The sequence below is a fragment of the Podarcis cretensis genome (genome assembly GCF_951804945.1).
Source record: "Podarcis cretensis genome assembly, chromosome: 6".
Classification (NCBI taxonomy): Eukaryota; Metazoa; Chordata; class Lepidosauria; order Squamata; family Lacertidae; genus Podarcis; species Podarcis cretensis.
The window spans coordinates 26325958-26348584 of NC_137175.1; the positions used below are offsets into that span (position 1 = coordinate 26325958).

At 44.4% G+C, this 22627-nt stretch overlaps 1 protein-coding gene across 4 annotated transcripts in view; it reads right to left on the reverse strand.

Annotated features, from left to right (window-relative positions):
* The window catches only part of DHX35 (DEAH-box helicase 35), a 52747-nt gene that overhangs the window by 21816 nt on the left and 8304 nt on the right, over positions 1-22627 (reverse strand). For 2 of the 4 annotated variants that reach the window (XM_079979154.1, XM_079979153.1), the window contains exons 1-9: positions 17911-18057; positions 10908-11041; positions 10449-10541; positions 9646-9723; positions 6358-6462; positions 5797-5858; positions 4165-4234; positions 3145-3204; positions 1294-1406 (exon numbers count right to left, since the gene is read on the reverse strand). In XM_079979154.1, the coding sequence (XP_079835280.1) occupies positions 1294-1406; positions 3145-3204; positions 4165-4234; positions 5797-5858; positions 6358-6462; positions 9646-9723; positions 10449-10541; positions 10908-11041; positions 17911-17950 (755 nt within the window). In that variant the 5' untranslated portion in view covers positions 17951-18057. Of the gene's footprint in view, positions 1-844; positions 1073-1293; positions 1407-3144; positions 3205-4164; positions 4235-5796; positions 5859-6357; positions 6463-9645; positions 9724-10448; positions 10542-10907; positions 11042-17910; positions 18058-22627 lie in introns of those variants that run through there. The other 2 variants (XM_079979151.1, XM_079979152.1) reach the window with 2 other exon arrangements.

Here is a 22627-nt window from a genome sequence, read left to right on the forward strand (position 1 = left end):
TGCTTCTATTATAAGGGCCTGCAATATCCAATTTAACACAACAAGCAAATTTTGTAAGAGCCTCTAACATGCAGAGAAGGCGTTCAATATGGCATTGCCCTATATGAAAGCTTACATCTAACTATGGACTGGATCACACATGGAAGCTTAATACTCAATGCCTGCATCATGTGATCTTGCATATGCAAGAGGGTCATCACAGATACAACGCCATCCACAGAATTTCCATACCACATCATACAAAAGCTTTCCAGTGAAATCAGTGCACCCAGTCAGCTGGTAGGACCAAGCATATAGGAATCAAGTTATGTACATGCACATATGAGGCAGCCCTATATGCACTAGTAAGTAGCCAGGTGTTGTTGTTTTTTTAAATCAAATAGCTGTCCTAGTTTTCCTCAGAAAGGAATGGAAATCTGTATATTTAAAATTATTAAAATAAAAATTGGAGAGATTGGAAATTCAAGCTTCTAATATTTGCATAATACGCAATCACCTCATACAGTGTTTAAGGAATGAAAAACAAAGGACTAAATTACTACACCCATATATACGCACTGCTTCATGCATCTAATGATATAATAAGCCCTGAAGACTGTCTGCTGGTTCAGCTACCCCAGACTAACATGGCTACTCTCCCAGAATGCTTTGCCACTGTTACTTGAGCATTCCTCAAAGATGCCTGACACAAACATAGTAAGGTCGCAAGAACATAAAAGGGACACGATTCACAAAGCACACGATTATCCGCCTATGACACCCACATTTCCTTGCCCAGCGCAAGCACAAAAGCAAGCACTGTGTGTGCAGGGGTAAAAAAACGAGCCCACTTCTGCCACCGGACCTGTCCATCTCCTTCTGTGGAGGAGGAGGAGAGAGGGCATGAAGGTGCTGCCAGGTTTGCCCATATCCCTTCTGTGGAGGGGGAAGGGAAGGACTAAGATTCCAGGGGAGGAAAAGCATGAAGATTCCACCGAGTCCCCGTAGCACTCGTCTGAAGTCTGCTCCAGCTGGCCGGTGCAGAAGGGGACGGGGGAAGGTTCCCGAAGCCCTCCTCCACTGAAGTCTGCGCCTGTTGCTCACAAAATAGGAGAAAGACACATTCAATTGGAAAGCAAGATTTCAGGTTTACATCCTCAACGTGCCGGTACCCATGTAAAGACAACTCTTTAAAATAATACCTAAGGTCCGTTTAATGCTTCCCTTTCCCGCCCAGACTTTTGGTCGACAAGCGGGTGTCACAAGATGCACGCTCCTCTAGTCACCACTTACGAGTATTAAACAGGAACAGACCTCTGAATGTAGAAGACATCCACTGGAAATGTTCGCCCTTCCACTGTAAGGATCATGCTGGTATCTTTGCTTGGGTCACTGGTCTCATTTTGGTTAAAGAAATCCCTAAATTTCTAGGGCAAAGATAGCAAACAATTTTTTGAAAATCAGTGTGTTGTTTAAAAGAGTCCAGTTCCTAACTCAGGAGCCAAAGGTAGGGTGTTGCTACTATTCTCTTTCAAAATATAAGCATAGGGAGGGACCTAACTAACTCGTTCTGTCACTGGCAAGGATTTCTGCTTGAGCAATGGACCTGCCCCCATTCATCTCCCTGTGGGTGTTCCTTGCCGTCTTCACATCTGCTCTGGAGGACTGGGGAAACCCCCAGATCAAGTTTAAGAGACACATGGCGGGTTCAACTGCATAAGTGGAAATCCTTGCACTGACAGAACAGATTAGTTGGATATCACCTGTTATTTTCTAGAAAGCAAGACATTACTGTGAGCAACTTATGTTCCAGATGACTTCATTTACTTATCTGCATATGTATGGAAGAGCATACAGTCCTGGGATTTAAGAAGAACTTTTCCTCCTAGTGCTGTGTTGTGATTGGGAGGAAAAAACATCCCAGGTAACCTGGCAAAGACACCTACAATCCCTCAAGCAGCTGGTGACAGGATGCGCAAAGAGGGAGAAGACTTCTGACACAGATTTTGCTGGTGGTGGTAAATTGACATTAGTTCCTGCTAGGCTACTTAGAATGACTTAGGCAGGTCTGACCCAGCTTGCAGGCTCAGATTTGCCATCCCAGCTCAGAATATATGGAGGTCCAGCAATTTAATCCATCTCTGTGAACTTCTGATATTTTATGCTGCTACAAAACATACTTCAATATATAACCTAATAACATTAACAAGTACATTTTCCCATAACTAGTGCTGAAATATTTTTCAAAGTAGCAACCAGTCTAGGTATCCTTGGTTTTGTAATTTCTTCCTAATTTGCTTAATCTAGTAATTATCAGATGTTTTGGAGAAAATGTGGCTGACTATAGAAGTTTTAAGTTGTGTTACCAATGTAAATGGTGCAGCCTTTTGATTTTTAATCAAAAACAGAAAAAAAAACAGATCAAACTGAAAGAATGCAAAAGTTGCAATTTCTGCAATAACTATTTCATAAATATGAATAAATATAAACTCTTTTAAAATAAACTGACCACACAATTTCACAAATTGGGTATTATCTGCTCTAGAACCTTCTAAAAGGTATTCATTTCACAGAGTTCAGGGAAATAGCGTGTAGCGTAACCCAAAACTAACAGCAATTAAGCTTAAACTTTATGCACATTAGTACCAGCAGATTAAGTGTAGGCAATACAATCCAAATTTTATTTTACTTGGATTGGAAATACAAATCTTAATGGCTTCATAAATGTTCACCTCAATGGAAGGCAAGCATTTCAGCTGCGAAAGTTATCTGGGTGAGATTAAAATGAAAGCTGAAAACCCTTTCCCCCTTCCACCACCTCCAAAATTTTCATTGTTAAGAAATTGGTTCCCCTGCCCAAACTGAATGGGGGTAGGGAATGCCAACTATTCTGATGGGGTTTGGTCTGCCTCTGCATGAATGTGTTGATTAGGCTACCATGTCCCATACTCTACTGAAGAGAACCTCCAGATGTTGTTAGCCTCTAACTCTCATCAGCCCCGTCAGTATAGCTACTGATAAAAGATGATAGGAGATGCCAACATCTGGGGGGGGGCACAGGCTCCCCATTATTCTTCTATAGAATGAAAGACAAGATGATAATTGTTTCATTTTCTATCAGAAATAAAATGGGGAAATTATTTGAATCTAATATGTTAGTTCTACCTCTGCATCCAGTGTAGCTGATGCAACAATCAGGCGAAGGTCTCCTCGTTTCTTTTGAACCTGTGAGACACAGCAGGGGGTTTTTAATCCTCAATTATGATTAATCACCACAGAATCCCAGAACTGTTTGTATAATTTAAGAAAGACATTGGTCTGCATACAAAAACAATAGACAAATCAAGTATCTCGATTTTCCAGAAAATGACTTATCCTATTCAGAGTACATGCATTGCAAACCAAGCCAGATATTCCCACATTTGAAAATCATGTAGGTGTATGAGCTTAAGTAATATGCTACCACTCAAATAATCCTCACCACCAGTGTATCATGCTTACAAACCTTAGGAAAATGTTTTATGAAATGATGCTAGCACTGTTTGTCTTAAAGGCCTGTAAACTATTAACAAGTATGGTAGGATTCATGTTGCTGTTTCCATCAGAACTGTACCTTCAAGAATAGCATCCATTATGAAAATCAACTCAAAATTAGCACCATTGCAAGCTTAACAGAGCAGCAAACTCTTTGATAGTAGGACCAAGGTACAGTGGTGCCCCGCAAGACAAATGCCTCATAAGACGGAAAACCCGCTAGACGAAAGGGTTTTCCGTTTTGGAGGTGCTTCGCAAAACGAATTTCCTATGGGCTTGCTTTGCAAAACGAAAATGTCTTGCGAGTTCCTGCGGGTTTTTTTTCCTTCCCCACCCCCTTTTTCTAAGCCGCTAAGCCGCTTATCTGCTTATCCGATAAGCCGATAAGCCGCTAAAAGCCGCTAATAGCGCTAATCCGCTAAGCCGTCAATGGGCTTGCTTCGCAAGACGAAAAAACCACTAGACGAAGAGACTCGCGGAACGGATTAATTTCGTCTTGAGAGGCACCACTGTAATCAGCTCACAAACACAAGCAACTGAATAGACACTCTGAGCAGGTTATAATTCTAGAAACATTATAATCTTTTGCTCAATTCAGAAATTAAATAAATGTGGGGGAATGGAGGTAGGATGCACAAAGAGAGCTCCAACCTTTTTTAATAAGCCAATGGCAATATCTGTATATAAAGTCCTCTCGTGGGCTTCATCCAACATGATGACACTGAATCAAAGAGAAAAGAGCAGAGTTCCAATTATGAGATATCAATGAAAGCTGAAATTAAGTCCACCTGAAAAATTCCAATTTACCAAGTGTAACACATTATATAATAGGCACAATTCAAATAATTATGGAAGTAGTATGCAAGCTGATCTTGAAAGTCACACATTTATGACTCAGCTGAATTTAAAACTCCAGCAGAGCTGCAATAACCATAAATTAAACACAACTGTGGGGGGGGGGGGGAAATGGAATGGGTAATGAAATGCTAGGGATAGTTTTTCTTAAGGCAACGACTCCTTATGGTAAAAGTACAAAATGTGAGGCCTGAAGATTGTGCGTGCAAGTTCATTTATACCAGGGACAGGGAACCAGTTTCAGCTTAAGGGCCACATTTCCTTATGAGCAACCTTTGGGAGGCCGCACGTCAATGTTAGGATATAGTTCTGTTCCTCCTTAAAAGGGAACAGGCATGACTATTGTAAGTCACATGCCTGTTTACTTCCAGCACTTGCTGGAAACTTCCGTTTGTATATAGCTTTTGCATTACTGCTGTTTTGCTGGAGACGAAGGGAAGCAGAAATGCTTTCCTTTGTCCTGAACTATGCTTAATAAAATGTTGTACATTATGCTTACACATTTCTCTGTCCGCCTCTTCTGCTGTGAGAAGATTTACGCACTCTGCTGATAGAGCGTGCACGGGTCTCTAAATGTATCTGAGGCTCATGTTGCTAATTGATGCTGTTCCAAGGGAGACCGGCTGCCGGCCCGTGGCTGGAGCCAGCTGGGGGCCTGCCTGATGCCCCCGTCTTCCCGGCAATAGCCCAACAGTCAGTACAGGTGGATACAGAGGTAAAACTGGGTGTGACTACAGTACTGGGTAATAACAGTGGGTGGAGCAACAAATGAGACTCTTTCCTAGGTTCAGCACATTACTGAGAACAGAACAGAAATCGTGCCCCATTAGCTAAAGTGGTGCTTCAGGTTAAGAACAGTTTCAGGTTAAGAACAGACCTCCAGAACAAATTAAGTTCTTAACCCGAGGTACCACTGTACATTCCAACCACACAAAAGTCAGTGGTTTCTACACAGACACCCCTCCATCTTCCACCCGGACAAGAAGAAGGCATTAACACAGTTCAATGACACATCTGTGCCTGGCAAATGTAGTCAAGGACAGCACAGAACAGGACTGGTGAAGGGTACAGCTGGGGCAAGGGTGTGTGGCCTGAGAGGAGGCTCAAGAGCTGGATGCCTAGACAGCTGCATTCAGCCCCTGGGACAGAGGTTCTTCAACCCTGACGAACTGTAGTATTCCTCTGGGATCAAGCGCACTGTGCTTCATTGGTGCTGCTCCTAATTTGATGCACAATTACAGAAGGTGGTGCTCAGAATTTATTGCTTTATTAAGTTCCGTAAGCATCCATGGCAAATTGCAGAACAATAAGCAAAATGAAAAGTTAATCACTGCTACCAAACTAAAGATAAATGTGAGCAAAAGGAAAAAGGGGGGGGAGCCTTACATCATTAATGTATACAGCAGTTAAAAGGGTTGTTAGCCTAACCTGTATCTTGTTAGCAATGGATCAGCCATCATTTCTCTCACCAGCATCCCATCAGTCAGGAACTAAAACACAGATACAAGAACAATCGATGTCAACTTCAGCAGCACAAAACTCTAGGCAACAGATACACAATTCCCTGCATTTCCAAAGTTCAGAGCCAAGAATGCATCCTTATGAAGCCAGGAAAGCAGTATCCACATACAAGAAGGTACCAGTGTGATTGTTGGAACTCCAAATTGTGTAGAAGTGCCAAGCAACTTTATCTAACAACAGAAAGCTAGGTGGGGGTGAGGGGAAATGGAGTCCCCTGGAGAAGGGCACGGCTACCTGTCTGGAATACTGAACAGGTGCTGCAACATGTACATTTTTGCAGGTTTCTCTTGCATCTACTGCGTTTTCTCAGCCTATGAATCTCTACTGGCTATGTATGGTGCTATGTATAGGGCTGAGTATGGAATAGTGTTTTAGTGATGGGTAGACATTTCACTGGATTAGGAAGATAAAGCAAGGGACACAAATTTCTGCACCTATGGGTCACAGGCATTTGTTCAAAGATGTTACCTTAATCCTTGTAGCTTGTGGATCAGTACAATCATCAAATCGTATGCAGTACCCAACTTCATGACCCAGCAAGGCACCCCTTTCCTCAGCTACCCGGCCTGCGATCTAATAGAAGAAGGAGGAGGAGGAAGTTTAAAACTGTAGACATCAAACAAAACTTAATTCTTGAACTAGACCTCATTAATAATAATTGACATGTGTCTGTAGTTAGAAATTGAATTCAGCTAATTTGGCTAAACTGAGCTAATCCTGTTGGACAATTATATAACTTCTGCACAAGCATCCCTCGTATGACAGGGATCTTTTAGGATCAGTGGAGTTGCAATTACTGTGCTTCTACAGGGACTGCACAACCTACAGGTTTAGCACAACCTATATTTGAAAACTCTACTCATATTAGTGACTCAACACAAGGTTTTGATTGCCCAAACAATAATTGTAATAAATAAATATTTTTTTTATTATTTATACACACCATCAAACTCAGAAAGCTGACACTGGAACATCAATGTAGCTAGAATCCATTTATACAGCAGGCAGGCTATTTATAATGCATGTATTCCCTCAATTACAATCAACCACTTGACTCTGGATGAATTCTAGTTGTGCCAGATGTAGCCTCAGGATATAACAGCCTACAATTGTATTAGCAGTTAGGCTGGCACTTCATGATGTATTAACACTTTCATCCCTCAGTGCCTTGCATGCATCGCAAGACTTCTCAAATGGTCACAGATAAAAACATCTCCTCTCAGGAACCACCTATACAGTGCTGGCTTACTGTCAGCCTATGTGTATTAAAAAATAGGATTGATGAATGGTTAGAAATAGGAAGGTGGAATCATACAGTCAGCTTAATTCCTGGATATATGGATTAACAGCTAGCTTTCCGCCCTCTCAATTTTCATACTTTCCTAATTCAAAAGACAAAATTTTGAATGGCAAAAGTCTCAACATTAAAATGCCTGAACATATACAACTAGGTTTTTCAACCCAGAAGGCCATTGCTCAAGGATAAGGGTCTAAAACACACCACCAGTTTTTAGCACCCAAAAGAGTAGGGTCTACCCACCAAATGTTATGCCACAATACATCCCTGCCATTTTTTAGTGCTGCAGAACTTTCCTGTTTTGGAACAGGAGACTAATGTAACCACTTCTACAGACCTATTTTTAGAATGCTTGGCTATTTCCAAAGCATAAGTTGTACAAAAGCACTGAAGCCTTTTCTGTGTACATTATCTTCCCATTGTCCCTTTCTTCTTGATTCCATGTTTTCAGGCAATATATTTTCATCTCCTGCACTCCCAATATTTCCAGCTTACTGAAGAGAGACTAACAAGCTTAAAACCCCTCACACTTCATATGAATAGAAAAACTGCATTGTACAAAGCCAAACCACTTGTCCACTAGCCCAGTACTGTCTGCTCTGTTTGGCAACAACTTTCCTACTGAGGAAATTCCTAGCTCAACTCCCTTAACTCCCTTAACTGGAGATGGCAGGCTGAAAATTGAATCTGCAGTAGCCACTCGAAACTGAAAATTGAATCCTCTGCAGCCACTCAAAAACTGAACTAGGCTTCCTCCCCATGCCATGCTTATGTTTCTTCAAGACTGCTTTCTCTAACAATGTTCTTATCAGCAATAAGCAGCCCACTCTAAAAATCATTTTCTATTAGTTATAGTGCTACAAATGAAAGCACAAACTGGATCCATGAAAGGCTCTTGTGCCAAAGGCTGAAATATCCAGGCACGTTTCACATTTGTTCATAAAAATGGGCCATATGGTAAAGCTATGCAGCCTTGAAACAAACTAAAAACAAGCATAAAAATGCAAATCCAAATTGTGTGTAAATACACAGCCTGGAGCACATTTTAGAAGAGGCAGAAATTCTCTCTAAACAGAATGCCTGTAATATAGCATTATATATATATAAAGCCCTGCACATCCTATTTTGTAAAATAACCTTCTGGCAAAGAACAATCACCAATCACACAATAAATGAACAAGGGCTGCAAAAATGTTAAATATTTTCTGCACCGTACTTCAAGCCCTTGTAATTTTTATATGAACCATGTTTTAATGGTTACATGCTTCTTTGGATCCTGTACAAAGCTGTTCTCACCTCCCTAACTTCCTACTTTTAATTACAGGTAGATAGCCGTGTTGGTCTGCCGTAGTCGAAACAAAATTTAAAAATTCCTTCCAGCAGCACCTTAGAGACCAACTAAGATTGTTATTGGTATGAGCTTCTGTGTGCATGCACACTTCTTCAGATGCTCAGATCATACCAATAACAAACTTAGTTGGTCTCTAAGGTGCTACTGGAAGGAAGTTTTTTTTATTTTGTTCCTACGTTTAAGCTGATGAGTTTTAAACTGCTATGCACTGCATCTCCTCGAAGTAAAATCTTTTGCTTGACCATGTTATTCCAGCAAATGGCTTCCATTGAGAGACCCACAGGATGTGGCAGTTTAAACCCATCAACAAAAAAATTGGAAGCAGGACAGCAAACCCTGAGAAAGATGCTTTCACCAATACTTGCTCAATGTTTCAGTCAAAACAAGAATGAATTCTTCACCAGAATTCATGCTCAGTTGTGATGGGGAAAGAAACAAATTACTTTGTTCTTACTACACACATCTTTAGGAAGGAGGGAAAACTGGGCTAACACCCTATTGCAAAGATTTTCACTGAAAACATAGGGCCTTGAGCAAGTCAGCATCTGTCAGACTCTGTGTCAGAAGACAGTTACGGAGCCCAGTTAAGGTCCCATTACCACATGGATTTTAATGACATTCAGGAATGCTTAGCTATGCACTGGGTTGTGTCAAAAGCTGATATAAACGGTGCTATACAAGAGGTTGGGACGCAGGTGGCGCTGTGGGTTAAACCACAGAGCCTAGGACTTGCCGATCAGAGGGTCGGCGGTTCAAATCCCTGCGACAGTGTGAGCTCCTGTTGCTTGGTCCCTGCTCCTGCCAACCTAGCAGTTCGAAAGCACGTCAAAGTGCAAGTAGATAAATAGATACCGCTCCAGCGGGAAGGTAAATGGCGTTTCCGTGCACTGCTCTGGTTCACCAGAAGCGACTTAGTCATGCCCGGAAGCTGTACGCTGGCTGCCTCGGCCAATAAAGCGAGATGAGTGCCGCAACCCCAGAGTCAGTCATGACTGGACCTAATGGTCAGGGGTCCCTTTACCTTTACCTTTATACAAAAGGTTAGAACATATTATCATTCCCCAAAAGAATAATACGTAGACAAATAGTTTGAACTGGAGGCACTCACTGAAACACAAGCAACTCTCCGAGGCTGTGTTACTCCCACCACTCTCCCTTCGGCAGTCCAGCCAGCTTCTGTTAGATACTGTAATGAGGAAACAAAGTTATTAACATAGATGGTATAAAAATTCTAAGTTAAATAGTTGCACTAGAGGAAGCCGGTACAACAATTCCTGTTTGCACAAGGAACCTTCCTGCCTCTCCTATCTATCTAAGTTCACAGCCTGGGGCCAGGGTACCTGAAGGATCACCTATCTCCACATGTTCCGGTTGTACACTATGATCCTCATAAGAGTTTCACAAGTTTTCCTACTATCTAGGGCATTGTGAGGGGTTTTATGGGGAGGGGGACGGTCAGTGGTGGTGCCCCAGTTTTGGAATGCCTTCCTCAGAGAGACTTCAGGCACCTAATGAAGACATCATATTATCTCATGACTTTTTTTTATTTAATTAGATCCATTTTGTAGATGCTGTATTGCAGCCAACACTGTCCATGCTAAGATGCTCATGCAACAGGACTTCCAACTTCTTTATCTCTCCTCTGCAGCCTTCTAGGTGCCCTCAAAATCTGCTTTAGCGCTAGGGGACCCTCCAGATAAAGTATGGACTGCATGCAGGAGAAAGAAAGGTGAAGTCCCATTGTTAGAGCAGAAGTCCATTTATACAATGTTGGACTCTGTTCTTTGCATTTATGCTGCTTTTATATATTCTTCTGCTTTTATTGTACTTGCAAACTACCCTCTGTACTGGGTTGAAGGGTAAAAGTATAAATTCCTACAGATGAAGAAAAATGAATCAATTCATACTCACTTGAGGAATCTGAGTGCTTTTCCCACATCCTGTTTCTCCAACAATCACCAATGTCTGATAATTTTCTATCAGATAAAGGATGTGATTTCTAAGCTGAAAGAAAAATAGATATTCAAATTTGATTTAGAATGGCTGAAGAAAACAAGTTCAAAACATCAATTGAGAGAAGTGTTTGCGCAAAAACAGCATAGATTACAACCTAGCACAAACTCCTTAAAGCCCACTGAATCCAACATGTGCCTAAACTGATAGCGGGACGTGTGCATTTTCATCCACTCAGTTACTGTACAAAATAAGTGAATGTTCTAAAAAAATATTTTGTCAGAGGAAATGCACTTTCTATGTTGCAAATGCACTATCACTTTTCATACTGCAAAGCAAATGTAGAAGAAATGGTAAAATACCCAGAAGATAATGTGCACAATAATTCAATGCAAAGTACTTAAAAGAAATTGATACCTTAAAAACTGGTAGTTTTTGCCTCTGTTGTTCAATAGAAAGGGAAACATACGGATTATAGATCACTGAAACACTAGAGCTTTCACCAGCGCTCTGTCTCTCCTCTGAAAGGCTGACACCAGGCCCTTCTGTCCCTGTATGACCAAATAAATAAATGTCACTACTAATAGGATGACAAGACTTTTAGACAAATGCAAAGAAAGTGGAAAGATAAGTTTATCAGAATTAACCTCTGTAGCTTTTGTAACATCCAAGGCTATCATGCAAGGGAGAATTACAAACCAGTGTGAATTCTAAGATATTCAAAATTTGTTTGTTTAAACCACTAGACATAGCTTGCATGTGGCCCTTAACCAGTCTCAGTACAACACACCAAGCCCCAGGAAGTCCCACCCACCTTTCCCCACTGCCCAGCTGATCTTCCATGGGGAGGATTGAGTATCTATACATAACCAGTGTGTGTCTGTGTGAGCAATGCAAGGCCTATAAAACCTTGTCCCCATTTTTATGTAAACAGGTTTTACCAAGTTAAATAGAGACTTCCAACACTGTCACTCTATGAGGATGGTATTGGCTGTCAGCTGGGTACTTGTAATGTAGAATCCTCCACGAAGTTTTTAATTTATTTTTCTGTCAAAAACTTTGCTGGACTGGTAGTGTTGTGCAGGTGCCTGATGATTGTCTTCCAAGGCAACTACACTATTCCAAACTTAAAAATGGAAAACGTAACGCTGGTGGTCAACAAAAAAGGTTGAAAGACCGTCTCAAGGCAAATCTTAAAAAATGTAGTATAAACACTGACAACTGGGAAACACTGGCCTGCGAGCACTCCAGTTGGAAAACAGCCTTTACCAGAGGTGTCATGGGCTTTGAAGATACTTGAACTCAGGATGCAAGGGAGAAACGTGCTAGGAGGAAGGCACACTTGGCAAACCCACACCGTGATCAACTCCTGCCCGGAAACCAATGTCCCCACTGTGGAAAGACGTGTGGATCCAGAATTGGCCTCCACAGTCACTTACGGACTCATTGTTAAAACCGTGTTTATGGAAGATAATCTTACTCGGCTACGAGTGATCGCCATAGAAAAGAATGTAGAATCATAACTTCCGTTGAAAGGATCCAGGTGTCTACTCCATTGAACAGAAAAATCTGGAACTTAGGTCTGGGAGTCTGCCGCTGGCAGCCATCCAGCTCCAAGGTATAGAATCATAGAATCAGAGAGTTGGAAGAGACCACAAGGGCCATCGAGTCCAACCCCCTGCCAAGCAGGAAACACCATCAAAGCACTCCTGACATATGGTTGTCAAGCCTCTGCTTAAAGACCTCCAAAGAAGGAGACTCCACCACACTCCTTGGCAGCAAATTCCACTGTCGAACAGCTCTTACTGTCAGGAAGGTAGTTATGAAGCTGGAACAATCCACAGGAAAGGATATCACACCATATAAATATTGCCAAGTAACGTGTCGGTTAAGGCCCTTAACAGTTGTAATTTCCTGACATTTTGGAGATTGAGTGAACATGGAGAGCTCTTAAACACGACATGTTAAACCAAAAGGTTTTAGTTATTTGGGTGCATTCTGAGAAGGCTTTTCCTACAACTCTCTCATCAGGCAAACTTAAAATTGAAAATGAGAAACTGGTGAGAAAAGGGAAGAAATACCCACATTAAAAAGAAGCGAGACACCATTTAGAACAGCAGGATTGCCTATTGGGACCAATTTAATAATTGAAATAAGGAGTATATGAGTAAGCCCTACTGATATCACTAATGATTACTTTTGAGTAGGCATGCACAGAAACCAACAGCAAGGCCCAATCCTAAATGCATTCATTGAATAGGGACCTGATGACAGCAATTCTATGTACGTTTATTAAGAAATAATTTCACTGAATCCAGTATGGCTTAGCTCCATAAGAAGTGTGCCGAGGATGACAGAGCCTGTTCAACTCAGGACTTATCACGCATATAGGATGCATGTTTCAAGATGTTTTATCTTTTCGAAGGCTCACTTAATAATGCCCGCAACAACTACAAACTACAAACAAACATTTAGTCAGAAATAAATTTACCTTTCAAAACCATATCATTAATCCTTGTGAATTTGCTGCAGATTACTAAAGAGCTACTGACAGCTGTAAGTGCTGAATCATGCAACTGATGTTCCAAGGAGAAAACAACACCACCCCCATCATTATGGATATGCATAATTTGCAGTTTTCCCTACGCAAGTTCATTGAGATGCCCTTCAGTTTGTAGGAGCTATGCCATATGGTTGCAGAACACTATAAATGAAAACCTCTAATTATGCCAGGCTGACATAGGCCCAGTCAGGATACATTTCCAGGATGGTATGAGCAGCACTCAAGTAGCATGTGTGTGCATATATCCTTGCAATCACAATTTTGAAGATCCCCATGCACCCAGTTTTTCCAAAACTTGGTTTTCCTGACATATTTACATATTTGTCCATATGCATGGGGTGGTATTTGACTAGGTTTATTCACAGTACTCCTACTGAATTAATGAACATGACTTGTTGTCGTTTAGTTGTTTAGCCGTGACTGACTCTTCATGACCCCATGGACCAGAGTACACCAGGCACTCCTGTCTTCCACTGCCTCCCACAGAACATGACTAAATTAGGTCAATTAATTTCAATGGGTCTTCTCTGAGTAAAACTTAACAGTGTGTTTTCTGTTAGTATAAACATGTATGTCTGGTTACATACATATGTCTGGTTATATATGTCATGATGGTCAAGTTGTTATTTTGTAGAGTAGCACTGTTTATCATTCATGGGCTTCTCAGTAGTTGGTTAGTTTACAGCCCAACCTTCTACTTCATTAAGCTCAGATGTGATGGTGACTTTTAGTTCTAGGAAACTTCAAAGATTTTGTCCATTTGTCAAAAGTAGTTCAGAACTGCATAGCCATAATGACAAGCATGAGACTTTTTTCACTATGCATCAGCATCCCAACACATTGGGTAGCCAATATGCTTCAATTGGCTGTTCTTTGTGATGTTTTGGACAACCTGAAGATCATCTCTGGGTGATTTCTTATTCAAGGACAAATCATTGCCATGGCTTGTTGTTGACTCAACTGTGCAGCACTAAATGGTCCCAAAGAAACCAGCATGCCTCAAACAAACTGGATCTTAGTTGGGAAAGGTATCAGCATGGGGACAATAGAGGCATAATGCAGAATTCAATACTTGTTCTGCTAATAGACCCATTGAAGTTAATAAACGTGACTACCTTTGGTTTTATCAATTTCAATGGGTCACTGAGGAGGGCTTAATTGTATACAACTCATAATTGATAGCTAATGTTTCACATTCATTATACATCTGCCACCATATTCTACAGGTACACAAGAAATGAATTCAGGCAATAATGAAGTAATTGGTCACTTCCAAATTATTCCTGCAGCGGCAATAAGAGCCATTACTTCCCGGCTTGTTTCTCGTCAGTTCCAATTAAAAATATCTGAGAGTTCAAGCACAATCTTTGTTAAAACTTGGCTCATGCTGGTGATCAATAGAAGCAACACAATGTCCAAAGATGTATCATAAATATATATGGCATGAATCATGTACATCACTTCTGCAAATGCAATGTTCTTGTCAGTAGCTAACAAAAGAATTGGTAGAACCTAAAATCCAATCAAATTATAGTTTCTATGGCAGTCAAGGTCATAAGAGTTGGAAGGTTTAATTTGCAACATTGCCTGTGGTAAATAAAGGGCAGTATAATACTTAACCAAAAATAGTTTCAGATTAAATTTACCATCTAGTATGCTCAAAAGAACCAGTTTCAAAAAGCAGCAACAATTTTCTCAATGCCAATCAATATGTGTAGATAAAATTACCAAGCATATAGAAGAGCAGGTCTTGCTGGAGCAAGATTGACTAGCATCTGACTAACCTTTTTGAGTGTGTCAGTGAGCATGTAGAATGGGGAAATCTGGAAAAATATTGTGTACTTGAATTTTCAAAAAACTTTTGATGAAGTCCCTCACCAATGACTCCTGAATAAATTTGCAATCACGTAATATGAGACAAGAAATCCGCTTTATGAATCAGCAACAGGTTAGAGAACAGAAACAAGAATAGGAACAAACATCCAATTCTCATACTAGGGATCTTTAGGAAAGGAACTGAAAATAAATATGTTAGTATCATAATGCCTTCATACAGATATATGGTTGACTGCCCTAGAAATATTACAGTGGTACCTCGGGTTAAGAACTTAATTCATTCCGGAGGTGCATTCTTAACCTAAACATTTCTTAATCTGAAGCACCACTTTAGCTAATGGGGTCTCCCGCAGCAGCCATGCCGCCGACACACAATTTCTTTGCTTATCCTGAAGCAAAGTTCTTAACCCGAGGTACTATTTCTGGGTTAGCGGAGTCTGTAACCTGAAGCGCCTGTAATCTGAAGTGTCTGTAACCCGAGGTACCACTGTATTCAAATTTCCGGTTGCTATGCCCAAAAAAGGATATTAAACAGAAAAGGGTGCTGAAATGAGTAAAAAAACAGTGCTGGAGCAACTCCCAGATGAAGGCAGATTTTTTTTTTAGGTTAGACAGAAGGTGAGTAAAGGTCATGATAAAATTAGGCAAGGTCTGGTGTAGGTTTTCTCCCTCTTCCATAATACTAGAATTTGGGGACATCCAATGAAGCTGAATGTTGATTTAGGACAGTCATAGGATAGTAGTTGCCTGATTAAGTTTCCTAGCCTAGCTCAAAAATCAATCCTATCAGAGGCAGTTTTAGGGTGCGGCGCCACAACAATGCTGTAGAACAGAGCGCAAGTGAGGGCACCAAATTTTAGCATCACAGAGGGCACCGCCAATGTCCACCACTGATCCTCTGCATGTTGATTCAGAAAAGAGTCCCACTAAGTTCAATTGAGCTCCCTCTCAGCTGAGTATAAATAAATTGCAATGAGTTGACTTCAGCAATTTCACATATACCCAAAACAAACATTTACATAACAATAACAGTGCAATCATATGCATGTTTACTCAGCAGTAAATTTAAATGAGTTCAGTTGGCCTTCCTCCCATGTAAGTGTGTATAGGATTGCAGCCTAAAGGCTATTATTTATATTTGTTCTACCAAAGTGGAAGCATAACTCTCCCAATTACTTACACTCCTGTGCAGCACTTTCTTTATGATAGAAACAGTGCAAACAAAAACGTGTAATAACTTCTGACTAGGCACAAAGAAATATACACTAAAAGAAACTATTACTACAAACACTGTTCTTGAATTTTTGGGCAGGTTAGCTCCAGACCCCAAAGTGAGCAATACTCTAATTTAAATAAATATTAATAGGCCTATAAAATTTCATCCACACAGTGAAACACTGTCTGCTAATTATCCTTCACGCCTGGACAATCATCTCAAGAGCATCATGCATATATCAAAGAGGTAGCATGCAGATTGCTTAGCACTGCAGAAACCCTTTACTGCTAAGCTTGTATTGTTTCATAAGCCATGAGCCAATGAGGACGGGATCTAATTTCACCAGATAAAAATGTTGACCTTGTTGCTTTTTCAGTCACACACAAGCTTTTCCTAATATTTCACAGATGTCCCTTGTTTTCAAATTTTGCCCTTTTAATAACGTGCAAAGATCAATATGGAAACATTCCATATTATTATTACAGCTCTGTGCAACAAATTACAAATATGGTTTAAACTTCTCCCATTTGTTTGAACCACTGCGTTATCACTAGATAACATCTGTTGAAACAAGCATTCTGTCGTTTGATAAACTGCAGGCAGAAAAGATGCAAATCCAATCACTGCTAGGTTTAAACTGAAAAAGTCCCATGGTTTATAATACAGCTTTATTCCAAGTGGCAGGGTAGAAGAATGACAATTAAATATAAGGATTGCAGTCTTGCCATATGTACATTTACCCCAAGGTAAATTCCACTGAGCAGAACAGAGTTCCTAATGAGCCTGGTTCGGAATGGGAACCCAGAATAAGATTCTTTGCCTATTAAGCTGAGTGTAGGCTCATTATGCTTCATTCATTCATTCATTCATATTAAATTTCTATACCATGCTTCATCTGAGGATCACAGGGCAGTTAACACAAAAATATACTACATAGTAATAAACACAATATCTCCCCCCCCCCGAGTTTAAAAGGCCAGATTGTTTAATTAGCTAGGGAGAAGAGGAATGTTTTTGCCTTATATAACATACGATGGGGGGCAGGGGTTCAAAGCGGTTTTGAGTACCTATTAACAGGTAGCAGTGAAACTGAAAGAGGACTCCAACACAGACCCTCCCCCTCACTGCAATATACTATACCCATCTAGTTATCTATCCAGTGCTTTTTTTCTAAAAAATAAATAAATGGGGTAGTCTCATTTTCTTACTCATATTGAAATAATGCCCCTCAATGAGGCCAAACTTAGATTCACAAAATGTTTAGGGGTATGCGTCCCCCTAGAAAGAAGCACTGTATCTATCTATCTATCATCTATATCTATCTATATCCCACCAGGATGCTGGGAGTAGCGCTATAAGCTCCGTTTACAGCACAGCTCACTCGAGCACCCGTTTTTTCAAACCAGCAGCAACAGCGTAAGGATGGCGCGGGTGAAGGTGCTCTCGAGCACGTGCAGAGTACCCCCTCCGAGAAAGGACCGTTAAGGAGCCTCACACGCCTGCAGTGTTTTTATTTTGGTTTGTTCCACGAATACACGGTCTGGGGTTGGGGTGGGGGGATGGTTATCCACCCCGCCCACCCCCAGACAATGCATCCTTTGCAGCGCCGGGGGGAAGAGAAACAGGCTTCTCCTCCTCTCCATCCTCCGCAAGGAAAGCGCCTCGCAGCATTCCGGACCCCGCCCACCGAGCCCTCGAGCCCTTCAGCCGCGCGAAGAGGCGCTTCCGCCAAAGCTTCCCCCAGCGCCCCCCCCCCCCAGCTTCTCGCACTCCCACTCCCCTTCCCCAAGAGGTTCAGCCCTTACCCGGCTTCCAAAACTTCAGCGGACCGACGGGCGCCGCCATCTTGGGGTGAAAGGTCAAAAGGAAGCGAAGGAGCTCGCTCCGCAGCAGCGCGGCCCCGGAGTGCGCGTCACGTGGCCGAGGAGGGGTTTGCTATTGGATGCGGGGTTGCCATAGTTGCTTTAACTCTCAGGCTCGAGCCACCGCCGCCTCCTTCCCCAGCCAGGCTGGCTGCGAGGGGAAGAGCGGGAGCTTTGGTTTTTTTTTATATGGTGCTGCCTCATGAACAAATGCAAAGCCTTGCGTGGTATTTGCAGTCGGCCCTAATAAAAGCCCTGTCCTGTTGTGCTGTTCTGTATCCAAAATAAAGAATCAGGCGTCTCTGGCGCTTTGCTTCACTTTGCTTTGTTTGCATTCTGTCTCCGTTGGGAAACCTAGCGAATTCCAAGCGGGCTATCTGCATCCCATAAGGAGCAGGAGCCGCTTTATTTTGTCCTTTTCACCACCATTTGCGGCGCAGGAGTCCCGTGGCAGGCAGTGAGACTGGCACGCCATGAGCGAGGCACTCAAGAAGCTTTCCCTTCTTATTTATAATTATAATAATAATTTTATTATTTATACCCCGCCCATCTGGCTGGGTTTGCCCAGCCACTCTGCGCTTTGAATATTCTGTTGGGAGCCTGAAATATACTCAGAGTCGCCAAGTGATTTCATGCTCTTTATTCAGCTCATAGTGGTGAGGAGGAATGAATGTCCCCTCAAAGTATCTGCTTTATATACATTATTTACACAATGGGCTGCACATGATTGGCTAATTCCGGAATTCTACTGTAAGCCAATCAGGTTGTGGATTCACTTCAATCTGGAGCATGATTGGGTGGTTCCTGCCAACCAATCATACTGCTGCATTGTTCTAGGACCAATCAGACTGCTGCATTCTGAATCCTATTGTTCTAGGACCAATCAGACTGCTGCCTTTTGGATCCTATTGTTCTAGGACCAATCAGACTGCTACAGTTTGGATCCTATTTGACTCAGTACATAACACCCCTCCCCTCTAAGTTCCAGTCCTGCCCGGGAGGTCGCATTCATAGTCCTCAAGGTATGCTGGCGGCCTACGTGTGCGTTGCGGCCTGGGGTGTTCCCTGGTCCGGGGTTCAGGTTCTGGCTCATGTTCCAAGGATGCTGGCTGTGATGGGGCTGTTTGGTCTGGCGCAACCGGCTCGCTCAGTCGTGGTTCTGGTTCCGGTGTCCTTTCGGCCTCACGGGTCCTCTCTGTATTTACTGATTCTGCCTCTCCTGCTGGCCCCTGCTGCTCTATGGGCCTCACTGCCCCACTGTTCCCTTGGGACTCCTCTGACCTGTCCTCCTCCTCCTGGTTTTCTCCCGGGAATCGTCGGCGTATCTGGTCGCAGTGGCGGCGCCAGCATTGCCCCCCATCTGTTAGCACCTCGTACGACACGGGGCCAGTGACCCTGGTGACTGTGGCGGGTACCCATGCAGGGCCTGCTCCAAAATTCTTTGCGTACACTGGGTCCTGGGCCTCGAAGGTCCGAGGGTTCCTGCCTTCCCCCACCACTACCTCATCCTGAGCTCTATCGGGGTGAAGGCGGTCCAATCTGATTGCAAGGCGCCGACCCATTAGTAGTTCAGCGGGGCTCCTGCCAGTCGTTGAGCTGGGGGTGCTGTGCTGTGCTAGAAGGAATGCAGCAAGGCGGTACTCCCAATCCCCTTGCGTCATGCGGCGAAGGGTTTCCTTGGTGGTCCGCACCATGCGTTCTGCTTGGCCATTGGTGGCAGGGTGGAATGGCGCCGAACGGATGTGGCGGATGGCGTTCTGCGCTGTGAAGGTTTGGAATTCTTCTGACGTAAATGCAGTCCCGTTGTCTGAGACGAGAGTGTCAGGGAGCCCGTGGGTAGCAAACAGCCTGCGTAGTACCCGGATGGCTGCGGACGTAGAAGTGGACGGTACCAGTGCGACTTCCAGCCATTTGGTGTAGGAGTCCACCACTATGATGAATGTTTTCCCCTGAAAGGGGCCAGCGAAGTCCACATGCAGTCGTGACCATGGTGCTCGGGCGGACTCCCAGGACTGGACTGGGGCCCTTGGGGGATCCGGGTGGGATTCTTGGCAGGCCTGGCAGTGTTTGACCCAGGCCTCTATCTCTCCGTCGATCCCCGGCCACCACACATAACTCCTGGCAAGGGCCTTCATTCTTACTACCCCTGGGTGTGTCTCGTGTAGGGCTGTGAGGACCCTTTTTCGGAGGGGCTGGGGAACAACGACCCTGCTTCCCCATAACAGGCACCCCTTGTGGGCCGACAGTTCATGTTTGCGGGTTGTGTAGCCGGCGAATTCTGGCCCGGGGCTGCTGCTGGGCCATCCCCTCCACACCCAGTCCAGGACCCGGGAGATGACCCTATCTTTCTTGGAATGGTGTGCAACTTCTTGTGCCTGAATGGGGCGGTCAGGAAGCAGCTCCAGGCTCATAACCTCTTGTGCAGGTGCTGGGTCAGGGCCTGTTTCCGGTAGTGGCAGCCTGCTGAGGGCGTCCGCATGGCCCATCGCCTTCCCAGGGCGGTGAATCAGTGCATACTGGTAGCTGGCAAGGAAAATTGACCACCTGAGGACGCGAGGAGACAGCACTTGGGGGGTCTGCTTTTCGGGGGCAAACAAGCCAAGCAACGGTTTGTGGTCAGTCACCACGGTGAAGGGCCGCCCGTACAAGAAATCATGGAATTTTTTAACTCCCTTCACGATTGCCAGACCCTCCTTGTCGATTTGTGAGTAGTTCCGCTCAGTTGCGTTGAGTGTCTGGGAAAAGTATGCCACTGGTACCTCTCTTCCATCTGGGAGTTGGTGTCCCAGGACAGCGCCAATGCCATAGGGCGAGGCGTCGCATGCTAGCACCACCGGCAGCCTCTCGTCGAAGTGTGCCAAGACCGAGTTTGAGACAAGCAAGTCCTTGACTGCCTGGAATGCGGCCTCCTGGCGCTGGCCCCACACCCAAGGGGCCCGCTTGTCCAGGAGTCTGTGTAGGGGCTCCGCTACCGCCGCCTTGTGGGGAAGGAAGGAATGGTAAAAGTTCAATAGTCCCAAGAAGGCCTGAAGTTCAGTCTTGTTCTTGGGCGCTGGGGCATCACAAATGGCCCGTACCTTGTCCCCAGTCGGGTGGACCCCTTCTGCGTCCACCATAAATCCCAGAAAGTCCACCTGGGGCACTCCTAGTAGACATTTTTCCCGCTTCACCTTGAGACCCGCTGTCTGGAAACGGTGCAGAACGGTGCGGAGGCGGTCCTCAAACTCCTCTGGTGTGGGCCCGGCAATCAACACATCATCGAAGAAGGGGGTGACGCCAGGAATCCCTTTAAGGAGAGAGTCCATTAGATTCTGGAATATGCCTGGTGCCACGCTGACACCGAATTGCAGCCGCTTTACCCTGAATGCTCCTCTGTGCGTCACAATCGTCTGTGCCTCTGCTGTGGTCTCATCTACTGGCAGCTGTTGATATGCTTGGGCCAAGTCCAGCTTGCCAAAAATTTTCGACCCAGCCAGGGTGGCAAGGACATGGCTGACCACTGGCACTGGGTATGCATGGGCCGTGAGGGCCTTGTTTATGGTACATTTGTAGTCTGCGCAGATGCGGACTGAACCATTAGGCTTGACAGGTGTGACGATTGGGGTTTCCCAGGGGGCATTAGGCACCGGTTCCAGCACTCCTTGCTCCATGAGCCGTTCCAATTCCTCGTCTATACGGGGTTTCAGGGCGAATGGGACCCGGCGGGCCTTGAGCCTGACCGGTCGTACTGCGGGGTCAAGCTGTAGAGCAATGGGGGGGCCCGTATACTGTCCCAATTTCCCATCGAAAACCCCCGGAAATTCCTTGCATATGGCGTCCACGTCCACTTGTAAGCTAGTGTGGTTTACCCCAGTGACAGCTAGCCCCAGTGGTCCAAACCATGCCAATCCCAGTAGGCTAATGTAGGGGCCCTTGACCACAAGTAAGTCCAGTTGCCGTGTCCGCCCTCGGTATTGCACCCTGAAGGTCCCCACCCCCATTGTGGGGACCTTACGTTTCTGGAAGTCTCGGAGGGTGAATGGGGCCGGCCTGAGTTTGGGACCCCCACTAGGACACAGTTTCCTTAAGGTCCTTGCCGAGATTATGGATAGAGTTGAACCCGTGTCAAGCTCCATGCGGCATGGGGCCCCCTCTATCTGTACCTCTACATAAATTTTCTCTACGTTGGGGTGGGGCAACTGGTATACCTGGAAGTCCGTGAGCTCCGTCGAGTTGCCTTGGTGCGTTGGGCCCCGGGACCTGGGGTTCTTGGATTGGTCATCTGATGCCTGGCATCGGGTGGGCCGAGCCCGACACACCCGGGCGATGTGTCCCACTTTTCTGCACTGCCTGCACACTGCGTTGCGGAAACGGCAGGTCCTCCTCTCGTGACTTTCTCCACAGCTTGCGCAGTTCCCTCCTTCTCGTCGAGGCAGCTGTGGTATGTGGGCTGCTTGAGTGCGCTGCTGTACTCGGTGCACCTCCTCCCTGTCAGATCCTGAGTCGTCGGTGAGGTCTTCGTGGTGGACCCTCGGTTGGGACGGCTGGCTCGGCCGTGCCTCTTGCGTCGACCTCTCGGCAGCTTCCGTTGCCAGGGCCTCCTCCAGAGCGACCTGGAACGTTAGGTTCTTCTTAGCGTAGAGGCGTCGTTGCAGCTTCTCATCCCTAAGGCCACCGACGA